The sequence below is a fragment of the Aethalodelphis obliquidens genome, unplaced genomic scaffold, assembly GCF_003676395.1.
Source record: "Aethalodelphis obliquidens isolate GAN/ISIS:26980383/991018 unplaced genomic scaffold, ASM367639v1 scaffold75, whole genome shotgun sequence".
Classification (NCBI taxonomy): domain Eukaryota; kingdom Metazoa; phylum Chordata; class Mammalia; order Artiodactyla; family Delphinidae; genus Aethalodelphis; species Aethalodelphis obliquidens.
In genome coordinates this window covers 3,638,125-3,664,822 of record NW_020838019.1, presented here as the reverse complement: position 1 = coordinate 3,664,822, position 26,698 = coordinate 3,638,125, and the positions used below count along the sequence as shown (strand labels likewise).

At 39.4% G+C, this 26,698-nt stretch overlaps 2 protein-coding genes across 5 annotated transcripts in view; both read right to left on the bottom strand.

The window, feature by feature from the left end:
- Positions 1 to 398, bottom strand: part of HEATR3 (HEAT repeat containing 3) — a 37,375-nt gene extending 36,977 nt beyond the window's left edge. Inside the window, exon 1 of one of the 2 annotated variants that reach the window (XM_027092273.1) lies at positions 116 to 398. In XM_027092273.1, the coding sequence (XP_026948074.1) occupies positions 116 to 250 (135 nt within the window). In that variant the 5' untranslated portion in view covers positions 251 to 398. The remainder of the gene's footprint in view (positions 1 to 115) is intronic. The other variant, XM_027092272.1, reaches the window with a different exon arrangement.
- An 11,674-nt stretch (positions 399 to 12,072) lies between these two features.
- On the bottom strand, positions 12,073 to 26,482 carry CNEP1R1 (CTD nuclear envelope phosphatase 1 regulatory subunit 1). Of its 3 annotated transcripts, XR_003429827.1 has the most exons (7): positions 26,334 to 26,464; positions 24,934 to 25,005; positions 22,850 to 22,923; positions 19,517 to 19,626; positions 19,340 to 19,394; positions 14,816 to 14,900; positions 12,073 to 13,439 (listed from the first exon to the last, which is right to left on the bottom strand). XR_003429827.1 is itself a non-coding variant. In XM_027092134.1 (6 exons), the coding sequence occupies exons 1-6, from the start codon at positions 26,356 to 26,358 to the stop codon at positions 13,398 to 13,400; spliced, it is 378 nt and encodes a 125-aa protein (XP_026947935.1). In that variant the 5' UTR covers positions 26,359 to 26,482; the 3' UTR covers positions 12,073 to 13,397. The 3 variants fall into 3 exon arrangements, 2 of the variants coding, with proteins under 2 accessions (XP_026947935.1, XP_026947936.1); XM_027092134.1 differs by lacking the exon at positions 14,816 to 14,900 and having other exon boundaries at positions 26,334 to 26,482; XM_027092135.1 differs by lacking the exons at positions 12,073 to 13,439; positions 14,816 to 14,900 and adding an exon at positions 17,494 to 17,812.
- Between the last annotated feature and the right edge of the window lie 216 nt (positions 26,483 to 26,698).

Below are 26,698 nucleotides of genomic sequence, written 5' to 3'. Positions count from 1 at the left end.
GAGCAGAGCGCACGCGCGGGGACGCGGCGGCAGGGGCGTGTGGCGTTGCTGGGGGGCTCCGGGGGAGGCCTGCCCCCCGCCCCTCCCCGCGCGGCCCGGCGAGCCCTCGCCTCACTTTTTCTAGCAGCTCCGCCGCTGGCCCGTCGTCCTCCTCTGGCTCAGTCCCGTTCGCCGCCGCCGCCTCGGCCTGACAGTCGCCCGTAGGGGAGAACTGAGGTCGCTTGAAGCGTTTCGTCCGGCTCTTGCCCATTGTGAATTGCGCTGGCGGGAAGACCGAGAGAGGAGGGCAACAGCAAGACGGTGGAGTCTGCTCAGCTGGCAGCAAGGTCTTGCAGTCTAGGGGTCTATGCACTACTGTTCAGCTGGGCCCGATGACGGCCCGGGCCCACATGGGGAAGCAATGCGCGTGCGCGTGGCGTGTCGGCGGCGGAGCGGCGTGGTGGCCAGCGCGGGGAGAGCGCAGGCGTAGAGGGGAGGTTGGGCGGGCCCAGACCTTGCGGAGGGGCGTGTCTTATGGGTTTTCTCAGGAAGGGGAAGGCTGGATTTGAAGGGTAGAACCGACTCCGCCTCCCACCAGCTAGTGACATCAAGTTACTGAACTTGCCAAACCTTTATTTCCATAATAATCAAATGCGATTAAGGATGCCTAACTTGCCAGGTTATTGTGAGGCTTAAAAAAATATTATGTAAAGCGCCTAACTCCAAGCCTGATGTATGTATGTAGTAGGTGCTCAAAAAATATTAACCACGATTTTATTTTGTGCCTAGCACAGCTCCTGTCACAGACAAAGTCCCTGTTTGATGGACTCCCTAAGAAGTTACTAAACCTTCCTGCCTCAGTTTCCTCATCAATGAAATGGGGATACCAGTAATATATACGTAATGGAGTTGTTATAAGGATAAATGTGTTAATGTGTTTAATATGCTAAGAACAGAGACTGGCACATAATAAGCACCATATAAATGTATGGTTGAAACTTTCGTTTAACAAATAACAAAAGGATTCTTTCACAAATATTTATTGAGTACCAGGTACAGTGCTGGGCATTGGGATAAAACAATAACCAAGACAGATATGGACCCTGTCATTTGTCTTTGTCCTTATGGAGTTTACAGTTTAGTGAGAGATGTGTTAAATATATAATTATGTAAGTATTTAATTACAGTTGTGGTAAGTACTCAGAAAGAAGAAAAAGTACAGGAGAATCTCCTGTAGTCTTTATAATTACATGCATTTATGGAGCACCCAATAGATATATAGCTTTCAGGTCACCAATGTATGGGAGCAAAGTTCCATCCCATGGCAACACTACCCTCAAAACGTTGACTGTCTAGTAAAGGAAATGACTAATTACTATAGCATATTTTGGAAAATAATCACAGAGGTGTAGCTGAAGTTGTACAGAAGCTGAGGCCCATCAAAGACCAACTTTAGGCACGAGGAAAACTTGGAGCCCCCAGATATATGTTGGTGGGTTTTACTTCCTAGATCTCTCTTTTCTGGCTACTGATGATCTAACCTCCCTAGTCCAAGCTACTATCTTCTCTTGTCTTGACCACATGGCCTTCTGGTCTCTTTTTCTACCCTCACCATCCGTTGAGAAGCTGGAGTGATTTCTTTAAGAATGAATATCCCTCCAACTTTCTCATATGCACTCCTTTGCTTGAACCCTTTCAGTGGCTTCCATTTCTCTTAGGATGGGGATCAAAATCTTAGCCAGCTGCAGTGTCTCATCCTGGCCTGCAGCTTCATCTCACGTCACCTCCTGCATTCTGCCCTTAAGCCGCCCTCCAAAGGGCCTCTTCTGCCTTAGGACTTTGGACAAGCCCCAGACCCCACCGCTGTCACGGTGAATGCAAGAGTCACATCTTCATAGGTGCCTCCTCTGATTTTGAAGTCTGAGATGGGTCTCCCTGGAGATGGCACATATCCTGTTCCTTTGCTTCAAAGCACAGTTCAAAATTACAGTTATAACTTAAATTTGTGTATAGTTCTACACAATTCTTATACCCATACTCTGCCCAACTGCACACTAAACCTTGTAAGGATAAGACTGCCTGTTTTCACACATCACTGTCTTCCCAACACTGGCCAAGACCTGGCACAAAATAAGCATGCCATTTCTTAAATGAATAGAGACCACATAATCAAGAAAGAGTAGGGCATGCAATCTAGACAGAATAGGGGGAGACAAAACAGATTCTTGCTATTTCTCTCACTATGGGGATGAGCAAGAAAAAATAGTTCAAAACCTTAGTCGGGGGAGAACTATGGGATCTATTTTATTACTATTTCCTGTGAGATATTATATTTCTACTAAAAATGAATGATAAACTAATGAGCTTAAGAGCCCTTCCAGGACCCACCTAAGATCATCAGTCTTAGGGGAAGCCCAGTGACCTTTAACCATCTAATAATCCAGGTTAACCAGGCATTTTAAAAAATCCAGCCAAGCAATGATTGACATGATCAACGTCAATGATCCAGCCAACCACCCCCTTTTCCTACAAATTATCACTGTCAAGAGGGAATTTTTGAATTAGATTGCTTAGAAGGCCTCTTTCCTTTTGAGACAATAAAAATGCTTGTAATCAATTATTTGCAGATAAATTTTGTTTCAAATAGGAACTAGCTGTTCTCTCAGACTCCTGTTTCTCCCCCTTCACACGTCTGTTGGGTAATCTTCCTAAAAACACACTCTGATCAATATTCGTTGAAAACCTTTGACCCTGTAGGTGCATAACTGAACCAGGTAGAATCAGGCTCAGACTTTTACATGACATACCTGTGCAGCCACAGCACCCTGCCACATGCTTCCAACACCTCATCTCTTGCCTGGGAGCCTCCTCAGTCACCCCAGAAACTCCCTCAGACTTTCCTTTACCCAGGCCTGGGGGCTGTATAGCTCAGCAAGCTTCCCCAGTACACCCTGGCATTAATCATTTCCATTTTCCTGATACACAGTCTTAGATCTACTTCCAGTTCCTCTGAGTGTTAGACTCATTGTGGGATAGGAGATGTAAACCAAAAAGATGGCTGTCCTGTGGGGCCTGGCCTGTTGTCCTCCTGTCCCAGCAGATACTCTATCCTCAGCCCTCCACGTACCGTTTTGTACAGTGCAAATCTACACCAGGGGTTCTAAACAGGGGGGATGACTTTGCCCCTCAGAGGACAAATGTCTCCTGGGCAGCAATATTGCCCTAGGTTGAGAATCAGAGAAATGTACTTTTGTTGAGTGACTATTTGCTTATTGGCCTAGATTCTATGAAGTTAGATATAATTTATAGATTGATAAATTACAAATGATTTTGTCCTATTGAGATGCAAATTATTTCTGTCTAGTAGAAAATATAACCTCAAAGAATACAATTTCATTGCCTTGTAGGACATAACCAATTTCATACCTAACCTAGCAATCTTCTTTTTTTTTTGAGGTATCGTTGATGTACATTATGTAAGTTTCAGGTGTACAACATAGTGATTCACAATTTTTAAAGGTTATATTCCATTAGTTATAAAATATTACAATTTATATAAAATATAAAATATATTCCCTGTGTTGTATAACATATCCTTGTAGCTTATTTATTTTATACATAGTAGTTTGTACTGTTTGGTGTTATTTTTTTGGCTGCGCCGCGTGGTTTGCGGCTTGCGGGATCTTAGTTCCCCAACCAGGGATCTAACCCATGCCCCTTGCAGTGGAAGCAAAGGAGTCTTCACTGCTGGACCGCCAGGGAAGTCCCTAGTAGTTTGTACTTCTTAATCCCCTCCCCCCCTTCCCTCTACCCACTGGTAACTACTAGTTTGTTCTCTGTATCTGTGAGTCTATTTCTTCTTTGTTATATTCACTATTTTATTTTTTAGATTCCACATATAAGTGATACCATACAGTATTTGTCTTTCTCTGTCCGACTTATTTCATTTAGCATAATACCCTCCAAGTCCATCCACGTTGCAAATGGCAAAATTTCATTCTTTTTTATAACTGAGTAGTATTCCACCGTATATATATACCACATCTTCTTTATCCATACATCTGTTGATGGACACTTAGGTTGCTTCTGTATCTTGGCTATTGTAAATAATGCTGCTATGAACATTGGGGTGCATGTATCTTTTCCAACTAGCGCGCTTGCGCGCACGCACTCTCTCTATATATTTATGTACACAAAGGAGTGGAATTGCTGGGTCATATGGTAGTTCTATTCTTAGTTTTTTGAGAAACCTCCATACTGTTTTTCACAGTGGCTGCACCAATTTACATTCCCACCAACAGTGTGCAAGGGTTCCCTTTTCTCCACATCCTCGCCAACATGTGTTATTTGTGTTCTTTTTGATGACAGCCCATTCTGACAGGTGTGAGGGGATATCTCACTGTGGTCTTAATTTGCATTTCTCTGCTGATTAATGACGTTGAGCATATTTTCAGGTGCCTGTTGGCCATCTGTATGTCTCCTTTGGAAAAATGTCTATTCAATTCTTCTGCTCATTTTTTAATTGGGTTGTTTGTTTTTTTGATGTTGAATTGTTTATATATTTTGGATAGTAACCCCTTATCAGTCATATCATTTGCAAATATTTTCTCCCATTCAGTGGGTTGTCTTTTCATTTTGTCGATGGTTTAGTTTACTGTGCAAAAGCTTTTAGGTTCAATTAGGTCCCATTTATTTATGTTTGCTTTTATTTCCTTCAGTTTAGGAGACAGATCCAAAAAAATATTGCTGCAATTTATGTCAAAGAGTTCTGCCTATGAACACAACGTTGTAAAGCAACTATACTCCAATAAAAATTCATTTAAAAATAAATAAAAGATAAAAAAAAGAAAGAGTGCTGCCAATCTTTTCTTCTTTCTAGGAATTTTATGGTTTCCTAGCAGTCTTATTTAAGTATATTATTCCTCACTAAATAAATTTCTGTTCCTCCTTTATACCAATTTTACCATCTTCCTGTTTCCTTCATTAAGGAACTGACAGATGCTCACTATACGTTTATTTGATGAATGAAAATTTAAACTTGTTGAAAATCATCCTTTGACAGTGTTTATTCATAAGGCAAGAAAGGTGTTCACCAGGTACTATGAAGCAAAAAGGCAGGTTACAAAGCAGCATATATAGTATAATCCCATTTTTGGAAAAACACACACAGAGGGAATACCTATGAAAGTATATATACCGAAGTGTCACCTGTGTTTAACTATAGGGGGAGTTAAAGGAGATCATTTAAGTATCTTATTTTTCAACTAGTTTATTTTGGGGGTTTTCTAGAATAAGCAGGTAGTATTGGCATAATTTTTTATTTATGTATTTATTTATTTTAGGCTGCGTTGGGTCTTCGTTGCTGTGCGCGGGCTTTCTCTAGTTGCGGCGAGCCTGGGCTACTCTTCGTTGCGGTGAGTATTTAGGGCAATACAGATTGCCCTAAATCCCATCTAACTCACTTAACCTTTGGAAAGCAACAAACCTTAAATGGTTTTGATCCAAACAGAGTGATGGGAGAACATTTTAAGAGCGTCCTATTTACCCAAAAGTCAACAGAGTCAGTTCTATCTCCTCGCCTAAACCAGTATTGTCAGTCTTTCTCATTTTAGCCTTTTTAGTGGGGGTATAGCTCCTGGAACCTTCAAACATTGCTGGTGGGAATGTAAAATGGGGCAACCTCTTCAGAAAACAGTTGAGTGGTTTCTTTTTTTTTTTTTTTTTTTTATTTATTTATTTATTTTTGTCTGCGTTGGGTCTTCGTTTCTGTGCGAGGGCTTTCTCTAGTTGTGGCAAGCGGAGGCCACTCTTCATCGCGGTGCACGGGCCTCTCACTATCGTGGCCTCTCTTGTTGCGGAGCACAGGCTCCAGACGCGCAGGCTCAGTAGTTGTGGCTCACCGGCCTAGTTGCTCCGTGGCATGTGGGATCTTCCCAGACCAGGGCTCGAACCCGTGTCCCCCGCATTGGCAGGCGGACTCTCAACCACTGCGCCACCAGGGAAGCCCTGAGTGGTTTCTTATAAAGTCACGTATACTCAGCCCATAATCCAGCAATCCCACTCCAGGTATTCCCAAGAAAAATGAATATATCCACACTTGAACTGTACATGAATATTCACAGAAGGTCTATTAATAACAGCCCCAAACTGGAAACAATCCAAATACCCATCAACAGGTAAATGGAGAAACAAAAAAAAGCAATGGAAAGGGATGAATTACAGATACATATATTAACATAGACAAAAAGTCTCAAAAATATGTTTAGCAAAAGAAACCAGACTAAAGAGTACTGTATGATTATACTGATTTCATTTATGTGAAGCTCTAGAAACCACAAATCTAAAGAGCCGAACAGGAGTTGCCCAGAGCCAGGGGTAGGGGATGGAACTGACTGGGAAATGGGAGGATGGAACCCTTTGGGGTGACTGAAATGTTCTGTGTCTTGCTTGTAGTGATTGTTACAGGGGTGCTCCATTTATCAAAATCCATCAAACTGTACAGTTAAAAACTGTTTTTTATAATAATTAGAGAGTTGTTTTATGTAAATGAACCTCAATAAAGTTGATTTTTTTAAAAGCCTTTAGAACCTATCCCTGTTTTGATCAGTTCCCCCATATTCATTGGTAATAATAATGGGTTCCATTCCCTATTTGGAGAGTGAGGGTCCCACTGACAGTATTTCTTGAGCCATCACTATGTGCCAGACACTGCTCTAAGAGTTTTGCACGCATTAAGCTATATAAACCGTCAACAATCCCATGTGACGTTAGCATCCCTATGTTAGAGATGAGAGAACTGAAGCACAGAGAAGTTAAGCTACTTGCCTAAGAGCACGTGATTTGCAAATGACAAATATGGGACTGACCCTACACAGTCAGACCTGAGTTAAAATAAATGCAATACACTGTCTCCTAATGAATTTGTTGGTATTTACTGAAGAGCTAGCAAACTGAGGAAACCAAAGTTTTAATGGGTAACACCAGATAAAGGGAGGAACGCAGAAAATGACTAAGTATAAGAGCAGAGCAAGGGCTCTCAAATTGGGTAAAATGCTCTCTATACCTGTTTCTCCACTCATAAAATGAACTACTCCAGCTAGCAAACTCATATTCATTTTGCTACCTCACTGAAAAGAAGTATTTATACATATACACAATTTGAAAATCATAAAAGAATGGCAGTCCCTTGCTTTACTTCTTCCCAACCCCAAGCCCATTCTAGGAAGTAGACATTCTCAACTATTCTACCTGTTTCTCCTATTATTATCTCCATACTCCCAAATGATAAGCTATTACTTTTTCTTATTTGTATTATATATTATTTCTTACCTTCTTGCCCTGGTAGGTAAGGACTTAGCTCTCCTGTACCCTCTCCCCCATTTCTCCTTCATCCAACAAAACTGTACCACAATTCTTGATTAAATCAGCGATCACTATCCAAATTACTAGGACAATGCAAATACTGCTCACTGCTAAACTTCTAAGAAGTCCACTAAAGCCAGTCTCTTTCTTATACAACCTTCATTTATCTTGGAGTTAATAATTGCCTTTTTTTCATTATCCTGGCTTTCCATCAATCTGCCATTATTTTTTTCCAAATGTCTAACATCTTTGTCAACAGTATTTGCCGTATGTTCAAATATATCCATTCCAGTTTCTTCCTGTGATCTCCTTCCTTTCCTCCTGCCCTTATCTGGACTGGGAATTCTCTAAGGATGCCGCACAGCAGTCAAACTGGACTTTCATTGTGACTTGGGTATTGGGTTCCCCATTTCCTTTGAAGTTGTTAATACATGAAGAGCGCGCAATAGTGTTCCCTGTGATAATGTTGTTTACTGTGGAAGCTCTTAACTGGAGTCATTTTATTTATTGAAAAAGTATTCTATGTGCATGAGTTCACAAATGTAATCAGATATAATTTCAGAAACCCAGGCCCAGACCCTAGTTTGTTTTTTTTTCCAAACTGTTGCTATTTAAATTTACTTTATCTGATTCTTGATTCAGACAAACCAACTCTAAAAGAGACACTTATGAGGAAACTGGGGAAGTATGAGCTGAATATTTGATGGTATGAAATTATTGTTTTAGGGGCTTCCCTGGTGGCGCAATGGTTAAGAATCCACCTGCCAATGCAGGGGACACGGGTTCAAGTCCTGGTCCAGAAAGAACCCACATGCCGCGGAGCAACTAAGCCCATGCGCCACAACTACTGAGCCTGTGCTCTAGAGCCCTCGAGCCACAACTACTGAGCCCACGTGCTACAACTACTGAAGCTCGCGTGCCTAGAGCCCGTGCTCTGCAACGAGAAGCCACCGCAATGAGTAGCCTGCGCAGTGCAACGAAGAGTAGCTCCCACTCGCCGCAACTAGGAAAACCCGCGCGCGGCAGCGAAGACCCAAAGCAGCCAAAAACAAACTTTTTTTAAAAACAGCAACTTCTAGCAAGGATATACAATATTTCTCTTTTGAGTTACTTAATGAATTTATAATAGACTTAGCTATTTTAGTTTCCCTACTGTTATTTACCTTACAAATCTTAGTATTTAGCCTTCTATCTTAAGAACCTCCCCATAAAACTAGATACATTACGTAAGAAAACTTATGACTTGGTGTAATTATGTACAAAATTTAAATACCAAAGTTAAGGTTCATTCACTCATTCAACCAACAGTAACTGAGCATCTTCCAAATGCCAGGTGCTCTAGGGTACTAAAGATACACGGATGACAAGGACTCAGAATATAGGAACTTTAAGAATAAGTCACCTGCCTAAGCGGTTAATGGAGGAACCAGGACTACGACCCAAGTCAATCTGCCAGGCTGGACTCTTCCACTACACATGGCCCAGAGACCCCTTACCTGGAAGATGACATCACGCTTGGTTTGAAGCAGCTCCCTAGTCCCTTACAGGGACGGGTCAAGTCTCCTCAAAGCATGCTCTTTGGAACACTTCTTCTGTGTAATATTCTGTAAGTCAGGGTCTTATTGGCAAGAAAGAGAAGCTGACTTTGGCTGATTAAACAGAAGACAGACTATCGAAAGGGTTGGGTACCTCACAGGACTTTGGGGAGGTCTGGCTAAACTTTTAGAAAAGAATGCCCATACCCATGCCATCAAGCTGGCCTGATGAGGAAACCGGTGCCACTACCACTGAGCACTACTAAGTACTCTGCAACAGAAACTTATCTTTATGGCCTCACCCTCGTCCCAAATGCAAAGGAAGGGAGTTTTCTGGGTTGTCTTCCAAGAGACTGGACTCATTCAGCTGGCATTCCCCACACCTAGCAAGGGCATTCAAAACAACCTTGGTAGACAAATATGACAAATACCCAAATATCCACAGTGTACGTTAACAGGCATTTCACAAAACGTCAGGGAAACAGGTTCCTCTACTGCAGGACCACTTGGAGCTTTTAATATGCTTTGGAGCATAGGGACTCTCTAAGAAGATAAAATAGTTCCCAATCATTGGTGATCATCGAAACTTTATTTCTGTAACAGGTAACAGGATGGAAAAAGTGGTAGACTTGATGCTCAACTGCTCCCTCTCTTGGCCTCCCACAAAGTCCCACTCATTTGACTACTGAAAGCTCTTACTTCTCTGGTTCAGGAGCCCTCATCTCTCACCTGGACTATATAGCAGCAGTTCCTAACTGCCCTCCAGGGCATGGCCCTTCAGTCCACACAGTTGCAGTCATGATCATAAAATGCAAATCCAGTTAAGTCACTTCCCTACCAAAACAGTTTGGTGCCTTGCCACTACCCTCACAAGACTCCCAACCCCAGATGCCTACTTACTTCCAGCCTCAGCTCTTGCCACAATTCCTCTCCAACTCCTCACCACCAGGCTAGTTCAAGAACTGCCTCTGCCCCACCCCTACCCCCCACGACTGACCCTTCAGATCAGAAGGAAATAACCTCTGTCAAGTTGTGTCTGGGCTGGCCCACTTCCTCTGGGCTCCTATAGCGTCCCACACTTTTACCCCTCATAGCACTTAAACCACATGGTAACTGCTCAATCACTGGTCTGTATTCCCCCCAGGCAACAAGTTCTGAGAGTGCAAAAATTCTTCCTCACACAAATACCCAACAAAGCACTTGCCACTTAAAGGGCAGTGTACAAAGGTGATGAAGGAGCACACCTAAAACTTTCAGGTAATGGATATCCTTTTACTTCCTTTTTTGTCTCTCACACAAATAGACTTGCATGGCACACAATCATTCACTAAAAACATCAATTTAAAAAATGTTTTGTGTTCTATGATGCAGACAAGGTGCACCTATTTTTAGTAGAAAAAGATAGAAATTATACTTACCTAATGTAAAGCATATAGAAAGTGTAGTTTGGAAACAGAATGAGACTCAAGTTTCTTTGGTTTCAACAGGAGAGGAAATGATAGAGCCACTTTAGTTGCTGATGAAGGCAGAGCATCTGTCAGCCAGAAGGATGTAGAGACTCAAGTCTCTACAAAATGCCCATCAAGAGTCCAGTTCTAAAGGAGAAAAGAGCCACTCAAAAAGCAGCACTATCCGGCAGTCACAGCCTTTATGCTTTCAGTGAAGTTGCTTCAGAAAACACCTAGAACCATTTTAGGTTTCTTAAATCATTCGAGGCCAAATAGCCTTTCTCTTTGTATTTAATCCAGTATTCAGGAGTTTGCCTGATTCAAAAGATAAGCACAACTTCCTCCTGGCTATCTCAACTGAGATGTTGATATTAGGTAAAGTTGTAACAATGAGGTTTTTTGTTTTGTTCCTTTTTTTACTTTTAGTGTTTGGTTTAACAACTAGATTTACTGAGCATTGACTCTGTAGCCAAGCACTGTTTAAGTGCTCTCCATGAATTAACAATTTAATACTCAATATAAGATGACTGGCGATACACCTATATCCTATACATTATCTTCCTCTACCGAGATTGGCATTATACCCATTTTATAAATGAAAACACTAACGTTACTAACTTGCCTAAGGTTACAAAACTAGCAAGTAGTAAGATCTGAGATTAGAATCCAGTTTGGCATAAGCGTCTACATTCTTAACCATACCATTATAATGGCTCATGACTTAAGTTCAACACACACACATAAACATCCTTTCAATCAGAGTCAAGAGACTTGGTATTAGTTGTCTTCAGTAAGTCATGGGGACGTAAAGTCACTTTGAAAATCTAAGACTGTCTTCCCCACCTGTAAAGTTAGAGGACTAGACTCAACAGTAATTTCCTAACAGTGTGGAAGAGCGTATGAGAGAGTGAGGGCGCTGGTGATGAGAGGCTAACCTAGCAAGGATCCTTGGGCCATTTCAACCAGAGCAAAGACTTTTTTGGAAAATGAACTGTTCTGTTAGAAGTAAAGGTATGAAAAATCTTTGGAACTGTAACAAAAGTTTCTTTCTTGGAGCCAATGGATTCCAAGTAGCCTGGCATCAGGAAATCCTTGAAAACCTCTCCAAGTACATGCACCGTATGTGTACATACACAGACATATTTTTCTAGGGGAAAAGATTCAAGGATTTTGTTAAATACAAAAAGTAGCTGATGATTCCAAAAAGGATTTAGGACACATAAAATCCCTCTTCAGCTTTATACTCTTGGAGGAAACTAGTGATCCAGGTTTGTAGAGCTTAATTTTTGAGAAAACCTGCATTTCCTAATTAAACACCACATATTATCAGACAATGATGAATAAGAAATATTAAAAGGGGACTTCCCTGGTGGTCCAGCGGTTGGGACTCCACACTCCCAATGCAGGGGGGGGCCCAGGTTCGATCCCTGGTCAGGGAACTAGATTCTGCATGCTGCAACTAAAAGATCCTGCATGCCGCAATGAAGATCCCACATGCCACAACTAAGACCCAGCGTAGTGAAATAAATAAATATTAAAAAAAAAAAAATTTAAAGTATTCACAGCCTAATAAACTGGGTACCTTCAATTGCTACTTGAAATTTGCTCTACTGGACACACAGTTAAAGTATCTCATTTTACTCAGCCTGTATCTGACTCATTTTATGTTAGCCTGTACCTGACACACTCAGTTATGTTTAAATTTTTTTTCAGTTACAGACTTAAAATAAACCAAGGAAAAAGCCCAATCACTAAATATATATAAAGTATTTATTTTTATGCACATATTTACCTACAAAATTTACAGGAAATAAAACAATGCAGAATATATGGAATACCCTCTTAAAACTTCGTAGGAGCAGAGGGGTTTATTGCTGCAGTTCAAAGAATGAAATTTTATACACGTGAAAGCCAAGATGGACACATTTAAAATAAATGGCAGCCTTGTTAAAAAGGTTTTTTGTCCTGTTTTTGAATTTTCAGCCTTATGTTAAATGAAATTTAAAAGATTGCTCATGAAATAATTTAAACCTTTCAAAATCTTCTAATAAACAGGTAAAAGGCACCTCCAGTTCTTTAAAATATTTACAGCAATCCCAATAGCTTAATTTTAAGGGCTGTTATAGTATATGTGGCTAATATGCATACACAGTATGTCATTAACACTCTCTAAACAGTGAGAATTGTAGACTCTAGTTTGTGGCACTGCTCCCGTTGTCCCTGTGATGGTGTGGCTGATCAAGCACACCTGCACAATACTAGTGTAACAGCACGTCTACCACGGCATAAAATCCCATTATCTAAAACAATGACTATCAAATTCCCCAGACAATACATAATTTATAACTAACCTTGTCTATTCAGAAGCCTTTGGAGTGTTCTTAAAATCATTAAAAAAATATAAAGTATATTTAGCATTAAATGAAAACAATGAACTGGAAAATATCACAATAGTGGCTGAAGTTCACTATCTAGTTTTAACAAAAACTGTTTCTCAAAACACCTATAATTTCTTAAAACATAATGGAGATGAATTTTCCTTAGTCTTAGCTCAATCCAATGTTTTTCCTGCATTATGATTAAAAGAGAGGAGTGTAAGAGTGAAAGGCACAGCTATACGTAATAGCTGGTTTTAAAGAGCTGTGGAGATGGCAAGCAGATGTTCCTGAAACACTGGTGCAGGAGAACAAAGTCCACATAACGTTTCCTTTTTAACACTGGCATTGATTTGCTATTTACAGTAGTTTACAAAAATACATTATAAAAACTGGATGAGGTTCTGTTTCTAAGTTTAACTTAGTAACATACATACATACTTCATCTGCAAAAATCTTTGCAGGATCTGAAGTACTAAAGTGACACTAATACTGAAACACAAATAATCAAAGGTACCAAAGCACTGATTACGCGAGTCACCACCATGAAGATAATCTGGGTAAATATTGCACATTTCTTGTCAGTTGTTGCTATGACGTTCACATATCCAACTGTAAAAGCAATCCTTTATGGCTTTTTGCTGTATCACTTTTTGAAGAAAGGTTGTTTTAAGTCCCATAACAATGAGTGCAGATTGTCATTGAACATGAGGCCTAGGTTTCAAAATTAGTTTTCCTGTCTGTAAAAATGAAAAAAAAAAAAAAAAAAGTTTAAAAGTATACAGTTCTGTTAAGAACACCACCACTTACCTAGAAACCTTAAAGGGCATTAGAACACCCCCCTATATTAGGCAAGATTAAGCAATTAATAATTATGTTTTCAAAGTGTTCTTTGTGTGGAACTTTCTTCTAAAATCTTTAGTACTTTAAAACATACACATAAAATCTTTATTTGATGAATTCCCTATCCACTGGCTACCAGAAAATCAGCCAACCAACCCAGTGGATAAAATAAAATCCCAACTTATATAGACTAATTTATGCCCCTTACCATAAAACATAAATAAAACTATGTATTTGAACAAAAATTTTTCCCTTTTTCTAACATTAAAACTTTAACTTCCTCAAGTTAAAATGTAAACCAATGGTTGGAGCAATAGACACTCATATACACTGCTGGTATTCAGTGTATGTGGATACAACTCTTCTACAGGGCTGTCATATTTATCAAAAAGAAAAGCATATACCATATAATCCAAACAATTCCACTTCTAGGAATTTATCTGAAGGAAACTAGGTGCAAGGGTAAAGATGTACATTTAAGTGCTATTAATTCAGTATTTACTGAGTACCCATTAATGTGCCAGACGTGTGAGATGCCAGGGACCCAGTAATGAACTAACTAGACAAAGTTCCTTGTCTTTACGGAGCTTAAGTTCTAGTGAAAAATGCACAACATATAAAACATGCAAAATGTGGACATAGGGGATTAAATTATGATGTGTCCATAAAGTGGGAGAGTATGTAATTAAACAAAATGGAAGATCTTGAGATCATGCAGATAAAAAAACAGGCCTGGGACCTTTCACAGTTAACCTTCAGTATGGCTCTTCAGGTGGCTCTTAAATCCTAATGTTGGGTCAAAGAAGCAGGTTTGAAAAATTCATAACATCTTTTTATTTTTTTAATGGCTCTTTATAAACTTGATTATAACAACTTTCTTTTATAAAAGTAAATGAGAATACACAATACAAAACGTGGTGATTATCTTTGGTTGGTAAAATTCTAGGTGGTTTTCAGAAACACACTTTATTGTCCTCAGGTCAAGTGTTGTCAGGATTCTGGCTCCCTCTCAATTCTCACTTTCACTTTTTCGGTAACTCCTTGATATCTTGGTAGAACTTTGATACTAATTTTTCTACTGTTTTACTGAGGTATAATTCATGCACAGTAAAATGCTCAAATCTTGTGTACAGTTTTATGAGTTTTGACAAATGTATATACCCACGTCACCACCACCCAGATCAGGCTACAGAACATCACCACCACTCAGAAAGTTCCTCCATGCTCCTTTCCAAGGTCAATGGTACCCCCCACTCCCTACATAACTGCTTACCACAGGTTAATCTGCCTCTCTCTGATCTTTAAGTAAATGGAATCACACAGCGTGTTCTTTTTCATCTACTTCACTCAACGTGTTTCTGAAATTCATCAACATTACTATGTTTCAGCAGCTTGTACCTTTTTATATTGCTATTACAATACAGAATGTATGTATACCACTGTATAAAAATATCATGGTTTTAAATCCACTTTAAATCTATTTTAAATTACATAAGACATTAATGTAATCTCATTATAAAAAGTTCAACCAAGATGAGCTTAAAGTCACCCTTTCCATTCACCTCAAACACTAGCCCTCTTATAGAAGAAACCAGTTTTAGCATGAATTCTTCCAGATTGTTTCCTATGGACTTACATTCACATATATGAATAAAAATTTGGTGCTTCTATCATGCTGATTGAGGGTAAAATACATCACTTGGGATTTGTTTTTAAATAACCTGATGATAGGGAAGGTTGGCAGGGGTACACATGAATTAAGAATGGCCATGAGGTGATACCTCATTGCAGTTTTGATTTGCATTTCTCTAGTAATTAGTGATGCTGAGCATCTTTTCACGTGTCTCTCCGCCATGTGTGTCTTCCTTGGTGAAATGTCTATTTAGGTCTTCTGCCATTTTTTAACTGGATTGTTTGTTTTTTTGATATTGAGCTGTTCGTATATTTTGGAGATTAATCCTCTGTCTCTTGTTTCATTTGCTAATATTTTCTCCCATTCTGAGGGTTGTCTTTTTGTCTTGTTTATGGTTTCCTTTGCTGTGCAAAAGCTTTTAAGTTTAAAAAAGTCCTGCTTGTTTATTTTTGTTTTTATTTCCGTTACTCTAGGAGGTGGGTCAAAAAAGATCTTGCTGTGGTTTATGTCAAAGAGTGTTTTTCCTATGTTTTCCTCTAGGAGTTTTATAATGTCTGGTCTTACATTTAAGTCTTTAATCCATTTGGAGTTTATTTTTGTGTATGGTGTTAGGGAGTGTTCTAATTTCATTCTTTTACATGTAGCTGTCCAGTTTTCCCAGCACCACTTATTGAAGAGGCTGTCTTTTCTCCACTGTATGTTCTTGCCTCCTTTGTCATAAACTAGGTGCCCATCTGTGCGTGGGTTTATCTCTGGGCATTCTATCCAGAATGGCCATTATCAAAAATCTAGAAACAATAAAAGCTGGAAAGGGTGTGGTGAAAAGGGAACCCTCCTGCACTGTTGGTAGGAATGTAAATTGATACAACCACTATGGAAAACAGTATGGAGGTTCCTTAAAAAACTACAAATAGAACTACCATATGACCCAGCAATCCCACTACTGGGCATATACCCTTGAGAAAACCATGATTCAAAAAGAGACACATACCACAATGTTCATTGCAGCACTACTTACAATAGCCAGGGCATGGAACCAACCTAAATGTCCATCGACAAATGAATGGATAAAGATGTGGCACATATATACAATGGAATATTACTCAGCCATAAAAAGAAATGAATTGAGTTATTTGTAGTGAGATGGATGGACCCAGAGTCTGTCATACAGAGTGAAGTCAGTCAGAAACAGAAAAACAAACATCATAAGCTAACGCATACATATGGAATCTAAAAAAAAAAAACTGTACTGATGAACCTAGTTGCAGGGCAGGAATAAACGCATATATGTGGAACCTAGAAAAATGGTACAGATGAACCGGTTTGCAGGGCAGAAATTGAGACATAGATGTAGTGAACAAACCTATGGACACCAAGGGGGGAAAGCAGCAGCAGGTGGGGGTGGTGGTGTGATGAATCGGGAGATTGGGATTGACATGTATACACTTATGTGTATAAAATGGATGACTAGTAAGAACCAGCTGTATAAAAAGATAAATTAAATAAAATTCAAAAAAACAAACAAAAAAACAAGGCTTTGAATACATTTCAGGGAAGAGGAAAGCACCAAAATAGGAAATATTCAAATCTGTCTAACTATTTGAAATGGTAATTATTTCACCTTCTAATTATGAAAATAAAGCACCATTTAAAAAAAAATTAACTTAGAAAAAAAAAGGCAGGGCAGGAATAAAGAGGTAGACATGGCGGGGGGGCTTCCCTGGTGGCGCAGTGGTTAAGAATCCACCCGCCAACGCAGGGGACACGGGTTCGAGCCCTGGTCTGGGAAGATCCCACGTGCCACAGAGCAACTAAGCCTGCGCACCACAACTACTGAGCCTGCACTCTAGAGGCCAGGAGCCACAACTACTGAGCCCATGTGCCACAACTACTGAAGCCTGTGTGCCTAGAGCCTGTGCTCTGCAACAAGAGAAGCCACCACAATGAGAAGCCCACGCACCGCAAGGAAGAGGAGCCCCCACTCGCTGCACCTAGAGAAAGCCCACGCACAGCAACAAAAACCCAACGCAGCCAAAATAAATAAAACAAAAATAAATTAAAAAAAAAAAAGAGATAGACATAGAAAATGGACTTGTGGACAACGGGTGGGAGGGCGAAGCTGGAGCGAAGTGAGAGTAGCGTCGACATGTATACACTACCGAATATAAAATAGTTGGCTGGTGGGAAGCAGCAGCATAGCACAGGGAATCAGCTCGGGGCTTTGCGATGACCTAGAGGGGTGGGATACGGAGGATGGGAGGGAGGCTCAAGAGGGAGGGGATGTGGGGACATGTGTATGCATATGGCTGATTCACTCTGTTGTACAACAGCAACTAACACAGTATTGTGAAGCAATTATACTCCAATAAAGATTAAAAAAAAAAAGAATGGCCATGAGTTGATTTATTGTCGACACTGGCCGATGATACACGGGAAGTTCATTTAGCTCTTCTCTGCTTTTTTATGTTTGGAAATTTACATAATTAAAACTTAAAAAAAAAAAAGGTACCAAACTGACCATATTGTTTGATAATTTACTTTTTGCTCCTACCATTATGTCTTCGAGATACTTCCATGTCCATACTTATAGATTTACTTCTGATTTCCTATATGGCTTTACCACACCCTATTTTACCACTGTTGAGAAACAAAATTTCTGTTGAGAAACAAAAATTATTTCCATTTTTTTCACTACTGCTAAGGGTATTACAATGAACAATCTTGTACCTGCCTCCTTGCGTACATGTGTGATGGTCCCCCCAACCAGGGGAGTTGGGGAAAAGTAGAATAGTTAGGTCATGAGACATGCACATATTACATTTTATAAGAATGATGAAAATTGCCCTTCAGAATGGCTGCATCAATGTATATTCCCAACAAGCAGTGTATGGCTGCATCATTTCACCACAATACTGGAGTTATTTAATCTTTACTAATCTGACAGGTAATACAAATGAACTCAGTTTTACTTTGCATTTCCCTGATTACAAAATGAGGCTCTCCAGTCTTTACATGTTTATTGGCCATTTGTATTTCCATTTCTGTGATACGACTTACCTTTTCCATTTTAAAAATGTACTATTTGTCTTTTTATTATTGATTTTTAATAGGCCTTCAAACATTCTGGATACTACCCTCTATCTATTAGGTACCTTACAAATGATTTCTTCTAATGTACAAAATCTTCAAATGTTGGTGCAATTAAATGTATCCAACTTCTTCCATTATGGCATTTCTGTTTTGCGACTTAAGAAGATGTTTTCCTATCCCAAGGTTATAAACATATTCTTCTGTATTTTCTTCTAATGCTTTTATGGTGGGATGTATATGTCTTTTTAAATCTATTTAAGACTTTACCTGGAATTTAGTTTTTTTAATTGATGTGAGGTAGAGGTCTAAATTCATCTTTTTCCAAATGAAGAGCCAACTGTCTCAATACTATAAATAGCCTATTTCTTCCCTTTTGACTTGAAAGACTACCCTTATCTTCTACTAATTTTTTTTTCTACTAATTTTTAAAAACTCAAAGTGTTTAATCTTTATTGTCTTCCATTGATCCAGTTGTCTTCCTGCCCTAATACTTTTTTTTGTTTTTTATTCGAATTTCCTATACTGGGTAGGTATTACTTAATAGTTTTTTAAGTTGAAGGTAAAAATGCTTTTATAAACAAATCAAAATTGTGAGATATTCTTATATTGATATGTGATCAACTTTTAAAAATACGGTACGTTCATATGTCCACAGTCCGTCAATTAATCTATGACTCTATATAAAATCCTACATATGGAAGAGTGTGAGATACATAACAGTAGTTTACAAAACCATCCCACTGAGCCATTTTTGGCCAATAATGACCACTGTTTATTTCTTTGAATCTAAGATAGCTTCAATTAGAAGATGGATCATGACTTTATGTCATTAAGAATTAAACTCTCAACTCTACCAATTTAATTGTAAGACACCATTGATTACTGGATGCATGTCAATCTTCAGAGATGTTACAATGTAAAAAAAAAAAGTGTCTTAGAATCAATGCTACAATGAATATCCCCCCTATTAATTCCATGGAGACAATTTATTGTTAATAAAATGTTTGTTTTACTTAAGCCAAAACACTTCAGTCCTTTCACACGTGTCTACAGTTTTCTAATGAAAATACTTACATCATCACAAGACATGTTGTACTCTGCTAATACAGTTCGACATCGAGCAGCTATACTGAATAAATGTGGTCAAAGGAAAATTTACATTTGAAGAGTAAGCTTTTAAGAACACCTAGAGATTGAGAAGGTGGTTTAATTTAGTTCAGAGAATAAAACTCAATTCATGGTAAAGGATACATTGACGGTGCAACTACTCTCTTGTGTATTCCAGCAAAGAACAAGCCTATTAGAGTGATACAGCTAATGGTGAAAAATGGATGGTTCCATAATGATGTGAAGAAGGACACCTGTAAAAGAGTTGGAAAGATAAAAATGTTAAAAATCCTAGAACAATATTGATTCCTACCTCCCCACTTGTGCATGAATGTATATAACATTTAATTACCTAAAATATGAGAATTTGTAAAGTTCCCTGGTGGCCTAGTGGTTAGAATTCTGGGCTCTCACTCCTGTGGCCTGGGTTCAATCCCTAGTCAGGGAACTGAGATCCCGCAAGCCGCGTGGCATGCCCCCCCCCCACAAAAACAAAAACAGATACTGTAAGAATCTGGAGACTTCCAAAAATCCTAGTTCTCCATATTGCTATACTATGAAAATTAAAATAATGTATGTTTTATATCTTCAGTGTAGCAAGACAGTGTAGCAATATTCCCTCCATTCATTCCAAATGCTTCAACCATTAAAAATTTACTCCTATAATAAAAAAACACCCTACCAAAAATATTTACTGAAACCTTCCTAGTGAGAAGTACTTTAAAAAGCAGAAGACTACAAGTTCCACGAGAAAAGAGACACTGTCGTGGGCATCATTATTTTCCCAACACCTGAAACAGCACTTGGCAAATATAGGTGCTCAACAAATATTGTTGAATGAATGAAGATGAGGCCTCTGATTCTCAATGAAAACACAAGTCAGACGTGATCTGGTTATCTTCCCTGTTAAAAAGCAGAGGTGAGCAAATTCTGCCGTTCATAACCTGGTCTCAGTCTAATCATCTCCTGCCACACTTGCATACTTATGCTACCATTTTTCTTTTCTCCTCTTCACCTGGCTAGCTCATACATATCCTTGTAAAAGTCAGTTCCAGCTTCACCCTTTCTCTTTGAAAGAGGCAAAACATGAGTTTGGTTTTGAAGCTACTAGGTTTAGATGGCCACAGAACATCCCAGCAGGGGAGAATGATTAGTAGCTATCCATAAAAAACTAGAGTTCAAGAGAAACAAAGGGCTAATTTAAGATCTGAGAATAATTAGTTGACAGTAAAAAACAGAAGCATACATAATTCTAAGAGTAGGTAGAGGGACAAGGGTACAGGATGCAGGATTGGAACAAGAGTAGGCACTGAAGCCAGACCACTGGGGAATCGGAATGTGGACTGAGAAGACAAGTATTTAGAGTCTAGAAAAAGAAATGGAGTGGACTAGAAACTAAATGGGAGCACAGAACCAAGCTAAGAGCATCTGTGCTCCGCTCTGATAAGATATGTGTACCTGTTTCAAGACAGAGAACTAAACTTATGAAGAGCACTGGCCTAGCATGGTACTGGTTAAATAAATTTGTCAAATGAAGAAATGACAGGTTGAAAACATCAGGAAGGAAGAAGCTCCCAGAAGGACGAGATCCTGCAGAAAGTTTAATACTCCAGAGTAATGTCTTCTTAAACCTCTGAGGACAGTTTAATTCCCACAGGAATTACGTGCCTATGTTTTACGTGCCCTGTACAAGATCAGCACATACAGTGTTTCAATCTTCATTAGACCAGTCAGTATCAGCCTGCCTTCCTCCACGGCAACAATCAACTGCATCCAAGTAACAGTTGCCTCCTTTAGTTCAGGCATTTGTGTACTTTCCAGTTTGCCATATTCCTTCTCTCCTTGTGTTCTTCCAGCTAGCCACTGGCTTTTGAGTTTGCAAGTCCTCTTACAGACAACTGCTATTCAAAACTCTTGTCAGGTTTGAGGTTATTAAATAGTGAAATGTAAAGAGCCAACCCTTAAGCTAATAGTTATATTCTCACCTAATTTAGAAAATTATATTAACTACAGAGTTTTGGGCCTATTTCAAATTACATTTAATTCTGGGTTTTATTAAGATCTCAACTAGCTGAAATCAGCTTATATTGTTCACAATTAGAAGTCAGATTCATTTCCCAAGATAGACCTTTTTTAATCTTCTTGCCAGCCTCTTTCACTCTTCCCCTAAAGATGAGTACCAAGTGCAGCCTTAAGATCAGATTTTTATAAATGAACATACAAGAGAGTTTCCTATCCATCATAAAAACCCCTCTATTAACATGAGATCCCATCACCAACCTCCCCTGCTTCCTATTCTTTTATTTCTCCACCTCAGTGGGTAGAGTCAGGCAGACTACATGGGAAACAACCCCCTGGCTGTCTGAACTGCCATTTGGGCTGCTGACAAAAGCCTTATTATTAGGTTTTTCTTTTGTATAACCCAAAAGGTTGTAAATAAAGCTACTGGCAGTAGTATACCTAATTACAGTTTAAAAGGGGAAGTAGGGTTAAATTTGTGAAAACTACAACATCATTATTACCTAAATAAACCTGAACTGGGGGAAAAAAACTTCACTGGAAAACTGAAGACGATTACTTCTCTAATAAAAAAGCCCAAGTTTGAAATTAAGGCACAAATTGGTAGAAAGAAAGAGAAATTTGAGAAACATGCTACCAGCTTTCATCAAAGGATGCTTCAAAAAATAACATTATGAAATCTGTTATTGCATTTGATACAGGAATATTCTTAGTGCCCAGTGGGAGATCTCTCAGTGTTTCTTATATTAAACTTCAGGCAGAATATTTTTTTAAAGATAAATGATGAGAAAGAAAACCTTTGCTAGCTTAAAGAACTTACAAATGTGTTCTCACAGATAATGAAAACCATGGAACTAGCTGTGACTTTAGAGACTAATTTAAAACTCAACCCTGGCAACTCTGCTGGCCCACAGGGCCTATGATATCAGTAACCTGGTTTCCTTCCTGGTTTTGACCTCGTACTCTGTTTTTACTGGTCTTGACTGTTTATTACGTTTACATTTGCTATTTTATCATAATGTTTCCTGCAAAGTTGTCTCGAATGCTTTATGAGATGAGGAAAAGAATTAACAAAGATAATTCATAGAAGAAAATGTTGTTTTATAATTTTTAAAAGCTGGCACTGATGACACTAAATGAACAAAACAGAACAAAGACAACGTTTACACTGAAATATGTAAAAATGATATGTAAAAACTGTACACAAGTTCAGAAATGAATGAGAAGTAATATAAGTGAGGTAGTATTTCTTAGGCCTTTTTCTCTGCAAAGATACTTAACCCACAGCAGCCAGCCAAAGTTTTTCTCAAGCAAATTAAGATAAAGCATATTTTTAATACAATGATTAATATCACTACTAGTACTAATAGGGAGCATTTGATTAATACTTTACAAAGAACAAAGCACTGCTATATCCACTGTCTCAATCTGTTAAAGATTTTAAATCAAAACTTCTACCTTTTGCGTCTCGGGATCTATTAACCAGTTCCAGGCACCAGTAGCTGTACAGACAGATACCACTATAAGAAGCACTGATGAAAGATAAACATGAAATTAGTAAGGAAATAAGCTATTAATATGATACTACCACCAGTTCTTAATATGACAGCCAAAGGATGCAGCACTTCATTAAATGGAGAATGTACTCCACTCAGGACTTAGAGGAGACTTGCCATATGACCTTGAGGAATTCTCTGAAACAATGTGAACCTTAGTAACTGAGGAGGATACTGTCCCCGTTATGACTTTAGTCAAAATTTCTGAAGATTAATGAAATTAAAAGCAGTAAGAACCAAGATGGTAAAACTTTAATGTAAGATTTTCTTAGGTAACTTTCAATGTCTTTACACTGATGTTACAGATCTAATAAATTCAAAACAAAACCCCCCCAAAACCACCCCAAAAACCTCATTTTTCAAATGTAAACAAACCAAACAAAGACTCTTTCATGAATGCACTGAGAATTTGGACTAAAGACTTTTGCCTTGCAGACAACTGCTTGTTGTTGAATTAAACAAAGGTCAATGTCAGGAAGTGTGGAGCACACCAATCAGTATCCGATTTTCTTTAAGGGACTTAAGGAAGGTTGGGGTAGAAATTATTGACAGTAGAAGTTCGAAAAAGTTTCTTTCTCCCCACTAAGCTAGAATTATTTTAAAAATTCTATATAGATCATAAGTAAAACTTAAGAATATATGGTATTACTAAAAAATAATAAAGGGGCACCAAGACCTAGTTACTATTCTGGAGACCAATCAGTTACTATCTTTCAGTTGGGATGCATACATTTTTAAAATGTAGAGATCAAGCTTCAAAGTGCAACCTAAATATAGTAAAACTTTATCTAGAATTCGTGGTGATATACTTTTAGAAGAGGCAAATCATAGAAAAACAATCTCATTTTAGATATTTAATAATACGCAAAATTTCAAACTTATGTTCTCAGAACAGATTAAACTCAGTTTCTTATAATTCTACACTTCCAATAAGAAACATGCTAAAGTATACAGATTTTTTTTTTTTTTTTAATGAAGCAAAAGCAAAATCAAACCCACCAGAAGGGACCTCATACACATACTCTGGTACGCTGAACAAGCTGATGGCATTTGTATGTAAGCACTTAGCCCGTGAATCAGAGAAAAAGCGTGTTCATTACACTTTATAAGATAGAAAAGCATCATATACATTTTAAAAGATTCTCAAGTAACAGTGAAACAAGGTTTTGGGGGTAATTCCTAGGTAAACTGGAGAACCTGAGAAAAATCATTACTTGTGAATTCTAACCAATCAGAATTCCTGTAGCATATGACTAAAACTTTGCAAATAGATTTAATAAAAATACACAAAAAATCTCGACATAGGAGAAGACCCTTAACTTCAATAGGGCTCTTCAGTTTGGTCCCACAAAGTGAATTATACTTCAAAATAAAGTATGTCCTCAACATGTGCTGCTGTACTTCCTTCTTGGCAGATATTAAATTTCAGCAAGGAACAGCCAAGAAATTAAGACTGTCCCAACATAAATTAGCAAAATATTTTGCTTACTGAGGTCATCACTTGTATATTCGTCTGCATTTCCTATATATTTCCATGGGGCAGTAACCACAATTCTTTCAAATCATATTTTACAGCACTCGTTGAATATCATTTTCCTTAACAAACTTTATTTCAATAGTTTGTAGGCAAAACTGTAAAACTGCTGGGCAGACTACTGAAATTTTTATTACGTGTGCTGGTTATCAGATTTGTAATATTTGTTTAAAAGTATATGCATTTTAATGTAAAAATAAAAATTCAACCACACAAAATAGACTATTCTCTTAGGGTCGTCAGTTTCTTTTCTTAAAATGTCCCTATAATGCCATTACTTACAATGTTAAATAAATGTAAAACTGTCCAAATAAAAGAGAATCTTATGGTTTAATAAAGATTTGCAAGCATTTGTAAAACAAAAGTTTTACAGAGAAGCAAATCATTGCTAGGCAGGAATAAAAGTATCAATTTTAAGTTTATTTTCCCTTAAAAAACATCCGGGCACTTACTTCTCCAACGTCCAGTGGCAGGTTGCAAACAATGAATATATTCAGTAAGTCTCCTCTCAAAAGCCTTGAGATCTAGGTAAAAAGATTTCAATTTTCTAATTAGCTACTCTTACTAGTTTGAATCTATTAAGATGAATTTTATGTACTCTGCTTCAGGTCTTGCACACCAACTTACATGTATCACTGCACTGTTTACTTCTTTACTATGACAGCTTTAAACACTTGACAAATACATTAGGTTTCTTTAATTCCAATTTCACATATAAGGAAACTGGTCGATTCACTTTTAGAAGCGTCATAAAATGGTATGTGGAAAATCAACAGCAGCCTCAGCCGGTGCCAAAAGCTAGAAATTTGGGGGTTGCAAATAAAGGATCAAAATCAGGTCGAGTTTTAATTCCGTTGGAACCAAGAACTCCCTATTAGACAGAACAACGTTATTACCTAACACCGAAGTCTTCGAAGTCAATTTGAACGCAACTACCCAATTCCGATTTCCAGCCCTTGTATTTAATTAATGGCTACGCTTTCAGTCTGGACTTCTGATACGGCTAACAGGTGGGTATGCAAAAACGCTCCCCTTTCCTTCCTCCCAAGAGGTTACAATTGATCTTCGTGGCACTTCTGGAGCGCCGACGCCTGGTTCCACAACACAGGGGCACCCAAGGTACTCCCTCTGAATAAGCAAGGTGCGGTACCACTTTCAGTTGCGTTTTTTGTTTTGTTTTGTTTTGTTTTTTTGCGGTACGCGGGCCTCCCACCGCTGTAGCCTCTCCCGCTGCGGAGTCCAGGCTCCGGACGCGCAGGCCCAGCGGCCATGGCCCACGGGCCCAGCCGCTCCGCGGCATGTGGGATCTTCCCGGACCGGGGTACGAACCCGCGTCCGCCGCATCGGCAGGCGGACTCCCAACCACTGCGCCACCAGGGAAGACCTCAGTTGCGTTTTTTGAACTTTAGAAAAGGAGCCCAAGAGGCACTCCCTTACCCCGGCAATTACCAGAAACCACGGCAGAAGTCAGGGATACAATTCGTGCAAGTATCAAAAAAAAAATAAAGTGAGTTAGCATACTACAAGGCACGAAGTAAAAATGTTTGCTAATGAATGAGAAATATAACCAGCCCGGACGAGAAGCTACCTGGTCTAAGCTTGGGGAATGGAGGAACTGACGCAACGCCCCCCCACAAGCGCCGGCTGAGGCCACGCGCGCCGGAAGCAGCGACCGGCCGGATACTGCCGCCCCTTGGCCCCTGGACCGGCCCCCGCGCCCCCAGCCCCGGACCCCGTCAGTCCAACCCTCGCGGCCTCCTCTCTCCGGACCAGGTTTCCACGATTCAGGCCCCTCCGGAGCCCCGCCAGCTTCCGGGAGAAGCCCGGAACCGACCCAGGCGGCCCACCCTACCTTCCGCCTGCTCCAGCGAGTTCATGTCGGGCTGCAGCTCCGTTCACCGGCGCTGCCCCGTCCGCATCGCAGCTCCGCTGCCCCCTCCAGGCCCGCAGCTCCAACTCCCACCTCTAACAGCTCCCCTGCGCTCCTCCTCTTAGCACCGCCCCTTTCCTAGACCCACTACGTTCATTGGATACTTCTGCCAGACCCCATGACTAAGACGGTTTTCTATTGGCTAGTTCCTGCACGGGTTTGGCAGCTGGAGTTGGACGGTCAGCCAGAGGGGCCAAGAGCTGACGGCAGCCGAGTAGGCGTAACACTGGCGTCGCCTCCTGCCCTGGGGAGGAACTGCAGCCTGTCCGCGCAAGTCGGTTCATTTC